At 38.2% G+C, this 13,266-nt stretch overlaps 1 protein-coding gene across 10 annotated transcripts in view; it reads right to left on the bottom strand.

Annotated features, from left to right (window-relative positions):
* QKI (QKI, KH domain containing RNA binding) overlaps nucleotides 1-13,266 on the bottom strand; it is a 154,767-nt gene that overhangs the window by 84,295 nt on the left and 57,206 nt on the right. For all 10 annotated transcript variants that reach the window (XR_011258726.1, XR_011258727.1, XR_011258728.1 and 7 more), the window contains exon 3: nucleotides 601-717. Coding sequence is in view for 7 of the 10 variants with exons in the window: in XM_069598883.1 (XP_069454984.1) it covers nucleotides 601-717 (117 nt within the window). In the remaining 3 variants the exon portion in view is untranslated. The remainder of the gene's footprint in view (nucleotides 1-600; nucleotides 718-13,266) is intronic.

Here is a 13,266-nt window from a genome sequence, read left to right as displayed (position 1 = left end):
GGAAACCAGCAAATAAAACCTTCTGAAAAAACAGTATTTAAAGCAGGTAACCAGGTGTTCATCAATTAAACTAGAAAAATAAGAAGTGGCAAAAAGAAGAAAAGCAGAAAACAACAACAATAAACTTTAAACAGCTGGAAAACGAACTCAACGTGAAATGCTGGTGAAAACCAAAATGACTCCCATACGGCTAGTTATAAGCCTTCCTCCACGCTTACTCACTCTCCTGATGAGATGACACAAATCCACAGTAATTCATTTGATTCTTCTCATTTAAATCTCATCAAGAGAAACATTTTAGATTTTTCAAAGTTTCAGTTACATCTTTAATACATACAACACTGAATAGTCTACTTCCAAACTGGCAGCTTCTCAAGTGAAAAAACGAACATGAATATGATGGATTAACTGATATTAGCTGGCTAAATGAAAAGTAATGATAATCAAAAGGAGAAAATTACGACACCACCTTTAAAAAGTTAAAAATTTTCTGACATGAAATAACATATAGTGCTTTAAGATCTAGATATTTCGTTATTAAAATTCAAAAGTATAAGTACATTATTCACATAAAGGATGGCCCCATTTTCAAGGACTTACCTTCTTTTTATCCCTCATTGAGCCTTTGCCTCGGACCATGATCTTACATCCTGTTTCTGCTTCAAGCTGTTTAGCAGTAAGTCCTCTAGGTCCAAGGATTCTCCCAACAAAATTAAACTGGGGGGGAAAAAAAACCCAACATTGTGCATTATTCACATAAAGTCATTTTAAAAGTATATACTTAACTTTCTCTAATTAAATTTTTAGAAATACTAAGTTGAAATAAAATCATCAATTTCTTGCCAAGTTTGGGGGTGTAATGACAGCAGTTTATGGTTTAGCTTGAAATTTTCATGTGCATTAATACAAATCATGGATTAGGAACAGCAGAATCTACCTAAAACAGGTGCTGTATTCAACTGCCCATCGACATGCACACTCTAAACAAGTCACATGAAAAGTTCAGCAAATCCCTCCTATGACAGGGTTCCAGGAGCTATTTACTATGTTAAACAGTGGCTGCCTTTTATACAGAAATCCCTGGGGGAAATTCCTATCTTATTGATCTAAGTTATACTTCAGCGACTGTTCAGAGAGCATTGTATTTTGGGGCTGGCTGCCAGAACACTGATGGCTAAAGTTGGATTTCCCACTATACTCTTTAAGACATAAGAGTCTACACTTTTTCCCACAATCCTTGCATAATTTTGTATCTGCATCCTTATTTTCCTATTTTCCATCTCTACCTTTAGTTCATACTACTACTTTGACAAAGAACCTTAACTCTTATCACAAAAAGGACAGTGATAAGAAATAACTGTATAAATAATTATCATCCTTCCACAGAAACTTCTAATATTCACACATAGAAGTTAAATTTTTTTTAAAGGCCAATGAGAGGAAAAGATTGACTGTGAACACTGGAAAGTAAATTTTCCTCATTAATATGTCATCTATATAAAAGACAAAAAAAATGAATATCATCAGTTCCACAAAACCATCCATGGGTGGTTTTTATCTACTTATTCAAGCAGGTTACTGATACCTACGCTTCCCACTTTCTCCTGCATTTTATCCCCACTGTTAGCTGTCACTCCATAACACTAGTGTGCCAGCAGTCACTGCTCTCGGGGCTTAAGCAGCGAGGGCACTTCCTCTGTCTTCTGTGCTCCAGAGGCCGCCTGCTTCCTCAGCTACTCACCAGCACGGCCACATCTTAGAGAAGTGATTCCCAAGTGAAAGATGTGCGTGTACACGTTTGAGGATGGAAGAAAGTCCTACTCCCTAGGGGATTATGACATCAGTTCTTCCACCCCAAGCAAAGACTCTCAGGTCCTTGACCCAGCTATACAAGATTCCAAATTCTGAAACCTGCCTGAACCATGTCTTTACATTCAAATAAAACCCTTCACCTTGCCTAGTTTTTGGCATATAGGACTTAATCTACCTCTTCACCCAACTAAACTCTTGCAGTCATCCAGTCAAGAGCCCTCCTCCCACATTCCCAATCTAAATAAACTTAAGTACTGTACTGTACTTGAAGTACTGTACTATGATTACACGTTCACACTTGGAAAGCAAACAGACCCCAACTGGTATTCAAGCTCCAATACTAAGCAATAATTAAGAATTGGGAAGTCATATAAAACAAGCCTCAGTCATGTGATGGAGACAACGCTTCCTGGAACTGCTGTGAAGAGGAACTGCATGTGTGTACAGCACAATATACATGAAACGTCCAATACCAAGCCCGCCACACAGCGGGTCAGAGTCTATGACGTCTACTACAAATTCACTTTAGGAAGTGAATTCACTCAGGCCCTCAATCAACAAGTAAGCTCAGACTGTCCACGGAAGGGGATATGATCAAATGGCAAATCTGCCCTACAGAACTCCAGAGAGACCAGAAACTCACGCACTGAGTTCTGCAGAAAACCAGAAAGAAAAGGTGGAAATGATACACAGAACAACTGACCAAAGCCTGCTCGAAGAGTAGCAACTGCCAGGCATCTAACTTGGAGGTATCAGGCTTGAGTTTTCATCTCTAGAAAAGATGCCCGAAGAAGACTCTCACACTGCAGCATTTGGCTCCGTTCTCAAAGGCTGACACAGCTTCAGGTGATCAGCTCCCACGGAACCCTGCAATGAGCTAGCCCAGTCCAAGAATACGAGCTTCTAATTCACATGCTGTGCTTCATACTTACGTATGTATAGACATAGTTCACCAAAGACTTGAGGAATGCTCTAACTTGAGGAAGGCTCTTGCATGCAAGAGTGTACAAACTAAAGAAGCAGGACCAAGGACTGTCCCATTAGGGAAAAGACTGCTGCTAAAGGAGTGGCTTAGTCGTGTCCTACTCTGCCACCCCATGGACTGCAGCATGCCAGGCTTCCCTGTCCTTCACCATCTCCCAGAAAATTCCCCTCAAGCTCCTTCAGCAGACAGCACTAAACTACTTCCTAAATCGGTCATACACAGTTACATTCCCAAGAGGAGAGGACTTTGCTCTGATACATTTCAATGCTTAGGCTGTTGGTCATCAGATGTGTATTTTTTGAAGCACATGTGAAGTTTTCAGACTATTCTATTGGGTTGTTTTGCTGTCTTATTGATTTCTACTTTGTGGTCACAGGTGTGGCAAATGACTTTTCCCTTCCTGTGGCTTACCATTTTCATCTTTAATGGTGTCTTAAGATGACCTAATTTAAGCAGACTGAATTGAATTAAATTATATATAATTTTAATGCAGCTCATGTCTTCCCTTAACAATATTTTCTGTGTCCTGTTTAAAGGTAGTCTTTCCCCATCCCAAGGTCATCAAGATACCCTCTGTATTAACTTGCAGAAGCTTTACTGTTATGACTTTCTTATCTATGTCTACAGTGTGCCAGGAAGTGATGTCCATGATGTGAGAACAACCTTCTCTTCTTCTGTTCCCTCCGGTGGCCGCCGCATGTTGCTGAAGAGACCGTCCTTTCCCCTGCTCTACAGCGCAGCGTCATTTCTTCTTGTAAGCAACACCTAAACATGCTTATACATATGGGTCTACTTCTGGGTTCTCTATTAAGCTACTTGGCTTAGTATCTCACTGTCATTTAATGTAACTTTATTTTCAAAATCTTAATGCGCAAGACAGCATGTTAGTTCACATTGCTCCTCTTTCAAAGATGTCTCAGTCTTTGTGCCTCTATACAGATTTCGGAAATAGCTGGTCAATTTCTAAAATGATACTAGCGATAGTTTTTACTGGGATGTTATAACAATCTTCAGGATCATGAATATAGTGTAATTTTGTCATTCTGATTTCTCTCAAGAATACAAAGCTTTCTTAGTGTGCCTTTATTTGTTTTTGTTTGATTTATTCCAAGACATTTGGGGCTTCATTTTTGCTACTGTAAATCATATTTTTATTTCATATGTTTCTTTACATGTGAAATCATGATTTATCTTTTTGTATCATACAGTATACCCAGCAACCCTGTTTCTTCTTTCTTCATTCTAATTTTTCTGTAGGTTCTTTTGGATTCTTTTGGTAAAGATTCATATCACTTGCAAATAAGAGAAAAGAAAAAATACATAACTGTCAATCCTATTTTTAATTTCTTTTTCTGGCCATCCTTACAGCACTGGCCAGCACATCATGGGTTCAAAGTCAAATCAAGTGTATTATCCTTGATTCATTCCAAGAATAAATTCTCAATAGTTCACTATGAAGTCTGAAGTAATCTGTGTATACTTCAGCATATTAAGAAAATTCCATTCTACTCCCTAATTCATTAAGAGTTTTTATTTTTAGTCATGAATGGATGTTTAAATGTATCACATTTTTTCACCATCGAGACAATCATAATATTTCTCCTTTATTCTGGTAATACAATGGATTACAATTCATTAACAAATGTTAAATCACACTTATAGTTCTACAATAAACTTGATCATGATGCATTATCTTTTATTATAGATCACTAGGTTCAGTTTGTTAGCAATTTGGTGACAATTTTATTTTTTAAATTTACATTCACAAATGGAAGTGGCTTGTACTTTTCCTTTTTCATAATATGTTTCTTAGGGTTTAGGCATCAAGATTATTCTGGACTCAATGTGTTGGGATGTAGTCCCCCTTTTTCAGCTCTTTGGAATGGCTTATAGAAGCTAACTTGTACTATTTCTTCTTTAAATACTGAAGAGAAATCAGTGGTGAAGGCACCTGGGTCTAGAGCATTTTTTTCTCTGTTCCGGTTTTCAATTATGGATTCAGTTACTTTAGATTTCCTATTCCTTCATATGTCAATTTTGGTAACTTGTATTTATCTAAAAATATGTCAGTATAGTTTAAACTTTCAATTTGTTGATATAAAGCTTTCATAGACTTTTCGTCTTAGTATGTACAGGATCTGTAACAATGGTCCCACTTCAATTCTGATTGGCTATCTATGTCGTCCTTTCTCTTGATCAGTATTCCAGTCTTTACAAAGAATGTACCTTTTCTATTGTTGACAGGGGTAGACTGATGAAAATAAATGTAAATTAAATTTGTAGACAGGTCATTCAAGAACGACTACAATTGCCCGTGCATCCCTAACCTATGCCATCTGCAGTGTAACTCTGCAGCTCCTCTCACCTCTTGCATCTGGGGTTGGCATGGTGACTGGCTTTCCAATACAATGTATGAAAAGAATAATGTGTGTTTTAAAAGCCCAAGTCTCAGTCTTATGTGTACTTCCTCTCTTAGGCCCTATTATTCCCATGTAACAGTCTCAGACTAACCCACTTGAGAATGAAAGACAAGCCATCTAGTCACCATCCATGCCAGCCCACACCCAGGTAACTATTAAGAGCAGAGGGGCCTGGCTAACCCGCAGCTGACTGCAGGTGCTGATCAGAAAAACTGCTGTGGTGAGCCCAGCCTAAATGAAAACAACCAGCATGCACAAGAGAAGCAGGAGCTAAATAAGTGGTAGTTGTTTTAACGTAAGTTTCTGGGGCAGTTCATTAAAATGCAGTAGTAGGCAGCCAATACATTGATTTTCTTCATTTTGTGATGGTTTTCCGGGGTCTTAAATTAATTTCTACTCTTACCTCTATTACTTCCTTCCTTCTACTTCTTTCACGTTTAATCTGCTGTACTTTTCCCGATATTATGAAACGAATGCTCAGCTTATTGTACCCTTTCTTCTTTTCTAATAAATATACATTTAAAGCTTTAAGTATTCCTCTAAGCTGAAATATCAATAACCTCAGATATGCAGATGACACCACCCTTACAGCTGAAAGTGAAGAGGAACTAAAAAGCCTTTTGATGAAAGTGAAACAGAAGAGTGAAAAAGTTGGCTTCAAGCTCAACATTCAGAAAACGAAGATCATGACATCCGGTCCCATCACTTCATGGGAAATAGATGGGGAAACAGTGGAAACAGTGTCAGACTTTATTTTTTTGGGCTCCAAAATCACTGCAGATGGTGATTGCAGCCATGAAATTAAAAGACGCTTACTCCTTGGAAGGAAAGTTATGACCAACCTAGATAGCGTATTAAAAAGCAGAGATACTACTTTGCCAACAAAGGTCCGTCTAGTCAAGGCTGTGGTTTTCTCCAGTGGTCATGTATGGATGTGAGAGTTGGACTATAAGGAAAGCTGAGCACCAAAGAATTGATGCTTTTGAACTGTGGTGTTGGAGAAGACTCTTGAGAGTCCCTTGGACTGCAAGGAGATCCAGCCAGTCCATTCTAAAGGAGATCCATCCTGGGTGTTCACTGGAAGGACTGATGCTGAAGCTGAAAATCCAATACTTTGGACACCTCATGCGAAGAGCTGACTCACTGGAAAAGACCCTGATGCTGGGAAAGACTGAGGGCAGGAGGAGAAGGGGATGACAGAGGATGAGATGGTTGGATGGCATCACTGACTCGCTGCACATGCTGCTGCTGCTAAGTCGCTTCAGTCGTGTCCGACTCTGTGTGACCCCACAGACGGCAGCTCATCAGGCTCCCCCATCCCTGGGATTCTCCAGGCAAGAGCACTGGAGTGGGTTGCCATTTCCTTCTCCAATGCATCAAAGTGAAAAGTGAAAGTGAAGTCGCTCAGTTGTGTCTGACTCTTCGAGACCCCATGGACTGCAGCCTACCAGGCTCCTCCGTCCATGGGATTTTCCAGGCAAGAGTGGTGGAGTGGGGTGCCCCTGCATGAGTTTGTGTAAACTCTTGGTGATGGACAGGGAGGCCTGGTGTGCTGCGGTTCATGGGGTTGCAGAGTTGGACACGACTGAGCAACTGAACTGAACTGAATACTTGTTCAGTTCAGACTTTTAAGCACAGTACATAATCGATTTTTCTAAATAGTCCATGGGTGTTCATGAGACTTCCTTGGCAGTCCAGTGGTTGGGACTTTGTCTTCCAATGCAGGGAGTGCAAGTCTGCTCCCTGTCTAGGGGGCTAGGATCCCACATGCCTTGGAGCCAAAAAGCCAGAATATAGAACAGAAGCAATGTTGTAACAAATTCACGAAAGACTTTAAAAATGATCCATGTCCAAAAAATCTTAGGAAAAAAAGCAGGCAAACTCCTCTGTGACTAACTTTTGTCTATTTCTTTCAGTTCTATTTGCTTTACACAATTAGAAACTGTGTTGTTGGTATATACAAAATTATATTCTTCTGTCATTATGAAGTGGTCTTTTCTCCAGCAGTACCTTTTGCCCTTAAGCTTACATATATTAAGATATAAAGATATTTATAAGATATTAACATTTATTTTCTAAATTTAAATTTATTTTCATACTGAATTTTCAACTGAGGTAATTTTCAGTTCATTAATTTCCTCTTCAAAAGCTTTGAGTCTTCTGTTAAATCTATTAATCCCAGTTAAGGAATTTTTCAGTTTAATTTTTCTTTTATACTTTCTCTTTCTCTGACATATTCAGTTTGACTCTTCTTTCATAGCTCCCATAACTCTGCCATATTTCTCCAACTTGTCTTTTGTCTCCATACACACAATAAGCATAACTTTTATAAAGTCCGGATCTAATAATTCTAATATCTAGAGTTTTCATGAATGTGCTTCTTTTGTCTTGTTTCTTCAGATTTTTCTGAACATCATCTTGTATTCTTTGTGTTTGCTTGGTTTCTAGTGTGTGCCAGACAATGTACTTACTAAACAGCTTACAGAAATAATATAAAGCCTAAGGTGATGTTATCTTTCTCCAGACGGAATATATGTCAGCTTCTGCCAGGCACCTATTGTTAACTAGCAACCTAAGATCATCTCAATACAATTTTGCTTATTGAGGTTGACACAAGTTTGATGCTGACATGCAAAGTCTGTAAAGGCCTAGGAAATTAGTTCCCTCTTACCCCTGAATGCACACCCATCAGATTCCTACCCAAAGCACAGACTGGAGATGGGAAGGAGCTTACATAGGTTAGACCTATTGTGCCCCAAAGCTTAGCTTCTCTACTGTCCTCTCCAGGTTCAGCAAACACACCTAGAGGAGAAGCAGTTTCACAAAGCCAGGCTTACATCCAACCTTGATTCTCTGTCCTCCCAAGAATCCTGAATTAGCAGTTCTTCACAATCTTGCTAGGTCTCTGATGCAATTCAAGCAGATGTCTGTTTTTTGTTTGTTTTTTTCCCTATGTCCTATTTTACTGAAATTGTTCAGCTCGTCTGAATTACCCTTAGTACTTAACAGAGAAGTCCATGAAATTTTTAAAGAGGCTGCCTTTAAATCTAAGTAGATCTAGAAGTAACTAATTTCAGGCAGTACAGGGTAAAAATATATGTAACTTTTGAATTTGTGCCCTGTTAAAGTGGTTGGCTCCATTCCTGATACACAAACCCAAAAGAGGCCATCTTTGGCACATTCTTTCTTTTCATATATTAAATCTCTTTTGCTAAAACCACAGCTTACACAGAAAAGGTTTTCTGCTACAGCTAACTAATACTTCCAATTATTATTTACTAAATAAAAAATGTTTTAAAGCCAGTCAAACATTAAATCCGTAACAAAATTTTCCTGATCCTAAAATGAACCAATCTCTATTGCACCACAACCAGCAAAAAACAGCTCATATGTGTTCAAGTGCATACCACTGGGACTCAAATATAATCGAAACCATCAAGGTCATCCTTCTCAAAATGGTGTAAGTAGAGAATGAAAAAAATTAATCACAGCAGCTGCTTTGTCTACTGCAACCAATTTCCAAGTTAATATTGTTTGCCTTGCATTAAAATTCATTCTGTGTTGATTTATCATGCTAGTTCTGCAGCTTCATTCAATTAAAACAATGTCATAACACATTTAAAGAAAACCATTTCAAACAGCCTAAGCTAACCGCAAAATTTAAAGGCCGAAAGAAGGGAAAGAAAGAAGAGGGGAAAAAAAAAGAAAGACATTCATTAACCCTACTGTTTAAGTACAGACTTTTCTGTGGCTTACCAATTATATCGCCCTCAAGTGGCATGTTAATTTCTAAAGAAGAGGTCAACATCATGTCTAATGCTATTTGATGCTACTGACTTAATTTTAAATAGAAATTATTCTCTCAATGACAGAACATAAAGTATTATAGTAAATCTTTCCACTAACCTTTTAAGAAATATACAATCAAAGATAAAATCTTTTGTGGCACACTATTAAAGCATATTAAAAAATGATTTCCAAAAGCATTCGTTTCAGTGAAATGCTTCTAAGACATGTTTAATTTCTGCTTAAATTTTTGGAAAAACAATTTTAAAAAGATGATGCACTTCTTTGGATTGCCTTTCGCACAATAAACTGATGCTCTGTTTTTAAATATTTTGTCTAGTATAGCTAAGGTGATTTTAACTTCAGTTCAGTTGCTTAGTCACGTCCTACTCTTTGTGACCCGAAGGACTGCAGCACATCAGGCCTCCCTGCCCCATCACCAACTCCTGGAGCTTGCTCAAACTCATGTCCATCGAGTCGGTGATACCATCCAAGCACCTTATTTTCTGTCGTCCCCTTCTCCTCCGCAGGGTCTTTTCCAATTTTAACTTAGATGTTTATAAACGTTACATCGTATCATGTAAGCAACATAGTAAGTATCAAACACATACACACAAATGTGTATTTCTTGATAAAGTCTTCTGTTCGGCAGATAAAAATGGACCACTTCTAATGTAGTCAACACTAGTAAGCCATCTTATGCAAGTATGTAAGATGAGAGAAGAGTTATGACTACTTAGCAATATAACTGTTTTTAATTAAAAATACCAGAATATCTTGTTTGATTTGATTTTATAGTTTCATTGACTAAGCTGATGATGGTAAAGGAGGAAAGGTTAACAATGAGGGTTAAATTTAAAAGTTTGCTGCATCTAAAGTCCACTGTGACTAGCATAGCCTTCTTCCAATATCTGAAGTCATTATCCAATTTAGCAAATAAACTGCCTGGACATTTATGAACAATAAAGTTTCGACATACGTCTCGTGATTTTCACTTTCATCTACTCACTAACGTAAATGAAAACACCAATCAATATTCATGTCAGAACTATACCAACTGAAACTAGTATGGCCAGATAGAGTTTAGCGGGAAAAAAAAAATCAACGAAAGTCTTCTATTTAAAAAAAAATGAATATATCAAAATGTCATGTACTTTTGGAAAGACAGATGTCTTATCCCTTCTCTATCTTCATGTTAATCCCAGATAAACAGCCAAATATATCTTCTTAAGGAACATAATTACTACAGGAACCATTCTGCAAACCATTCGTATCCTTCATACACGTCTGTTGGTGGCACAGGACATATAAGAAGCAGCAGTTACACCAACAGATGTAAAAGTGAAGAAAAGTAACCAATAACAACCAAAACATTAAATTTATAGCATATGAATCTGGATAACCTAAATCATGTCAAGTCTTTCTCTTTTGAGTATAAATATAATTTGCAAAAAGGAGGAAACCATTCAAAACAAACTCAGGTTAATAAGATGATGATTATTCAGGAAGCTAAATAACACGTACTTAGAAAAACAAGAAATTATCAATTAAAATAAAAGATATGAAGGCAATGAAAGCCAACAAGGGTTGATGACACAAACAGAAGACAGTACCTTTGAAAGTGTAAGGCCCAAACACACACGAGGCCTTCTGAAAAATCCCTGGTTACTTTTCAAACCTTTATCTTTAGCCTCCTGTTCAGAAACATGTTGTTTTCTAAAACAGCGGGGACTTTGAATTTTTGTTCCCTGTAATACCTTTCTTTCTCTTTTCTTCTCACCAAACACGTCAAATTCTCATTTCATAGTATTAAGCTCAAGTAGTCCTTCAGTGACTTCCTTGGTTTCTAACTCCTAGAGACGGCTGTTTTCCCCTAAGTGAGGGCCCACCTCTTAAAGCCCTCCTGTCTCACCGTCTGCAATAATCTGCATGTCTTTTACAGGGCATTCTTTGAAATCAGAAACCGGCACCGCACGTACGTGTGTGTATGTGAATCCACAGTGCCTTACACGACATACAGCACAGAGAAGAAACGAACACAGGCAGCACAGGAAGGCTCACACATCCCCAAAACTTATTAAATGGAAGCCTGACTGTTTTCAGAATAAAATTCAAATGAGAGTTAATGATGTCACAGAAACAACTGTTATTTCCCACCCACAAAAACGGGTGGCCAGGCTCCACTGGTCTGACCATGGACTACTCCAGAGCCCATTTCATTCACCAGCTTTGGAGGGGAGAGGGCTAGGATTAAGAAGATTCTGTTACTGACGGCTTCATTCACTCCCAGGAGACACTGCTCTCCCAAAACAGGACGAAAAGCGATCAGCACCTTGACCTTTCCTGTAACATCTAACACCCAATAGCACTGAGAAGCAGGTCTCTCTCTAACAATGCTTCAATATGGAAGCATCATAAGCGCAAGGACTATGTCATTCAACATTTCTTAGATGTTGAGTACTATGAAGTATGTTCTACTATGAGTGTTCTTTAAAAGTGAACTTTGATGCTTGGCACTTTAGCCACACTGAAAAGTGAAAGGAAGTGAAGGTGGCTCAGTCGTGCCAGACTCTTTGCGATCCCATGGACTGTATAGTCCACGGAATTCTCCAGGCCAGAATACTGGAATGGGTAGCCATTGGGGATCTTCCCAACCTGGGATCAAACCCAGGTCTCCCACATTGCAGGCAGATTCTTTACCAGCTGAGCCACAAAGGAAGCCCAAGAATACTGGAGTGGGTAGCTTATCCCTTCTCCAGTGGATCTTCACAACCCAGGAATCAAACCAGGGTCTCCTGCATTGCAGGTGGATTCTTTATCAACTGAGCTATCAGGGAAGACTTACCTGCATTAAGTCACTTAATCCTCACAACAACACTAGAAGGTAGTTACCATTATCATCTCCATTTAATACATCTGAGGTTACAAAAGTAGTCCCCATCCTAGAACATCTAGAGTCCAGACACTTCAGCAGTATAGCGTAAAGCCTCTCTTCTAAATACCCTGATTCTACCAGGTGTTCATGGGTAGCTCAAAACGTTTAGCACAAAGTCTAGAAAAAACCTCTTCAGATTTAAGTTTACTTTCACGATGAGCCCAAATGTTAATTTATTTTCCACATACATCACAGAACATACCATTACCATACTCCTTTCAGATGACCACCCCTTTTCAATATCCTCATCTGTCTGTTACTGACTAGGATCAACATCCACATCCCGTGTACCGTAACCAACCTTTCACATGAATGAAAACTTGTACATGATCATTACTTCATCCACATGATTCAATGGCAAATATGCATAAACTTCAGCACAAGACACACACACAGAGAACAGTACACTTATTTGAATCAAGACTGAGCTTACAAGTGTTACCTCAGACCCAGAAGATAAGTCTGGGATATCAAATATTTAGTAATCTTGACCATGTATTGATTATGAATATAGCCTAAGGCTCTTTGAAACTGGTTTCTTAAATTTTGCTGCATAAATATCACTCTCATAACTGCTCCAAAAGTACTAATTCAGCTCTTAAAGAAACCTGCTCTTCTGGGGCATAAATTTTAGTTACATTTGACTTACTGGCAACTTACATTACCCTTGCTTCAATGTTCTTAAATTGTTAAGAACAAACTCAGTTTACAGTGATTTTGAATTATTCTAAGTGATTTTCAATTATTAAATTCTATTAATACAGTACGTTTACCATCTCTTACTCTTGGTTCCTCTACAATATTATCCTCCACACGTAACAGACTACGAAATCTAAGATGTTAAATTTAATCTGTTCCCTTGTCTTTGTTCCAACTGTCACTGCCATCCTTCAGGCCCTTGCTGCTGAATGATGTCAAAATTTTACAGTTTTATACTCATATCTCTTCTGTAGCCTTCATGTTTCTACTCATTTCTCAAATTTTGCTTTTTTATTTTGTTTAATCTGTCCTTAAAACTGCAAATTTATACTGCTCTTAATAATCTTACAAATAAAAAGGCAAAAAAGTAATAATCACTGTTCTATAACCCCAAGCAATACAACAGTGATAAATTTTTTAAACTCAATCAATTCCTTACCAAGTAATGAAGAAAAAATTATCATATCAATATGAAACATGGAGATGGGCAAGTTCATGGTAAGCAGGCTACTTATTGATATTGTTTTTGAATTTAAGAAAAGCTTCCTGGTGGCTCAGACGGTTAAATAATCTGCCTGTAACGCAGCAAACCAGGGTTCGATCCCTGAGTCAGGAAGATCCCCTGGAGA

The sequence above is a fragment of the Ovis canadensis genome, chromosome 8 (genome assembly GCF_042477335.2).
Source record: "Ovis canadensis isolate MfBH-ARS-UI-01 breed Bighorn chromosome 8, ARS-UI_OviCan_v2, whole genome shotgun sequence".
NCBI lineage: Eukaryota > Metazoa > Chordata > Mammalia > Artiodactyla > Bovidae > Ovis > Ovis canadensis.
This window is presented reverse-complemented; position numbering and strand designations above follow the sequence as displayed.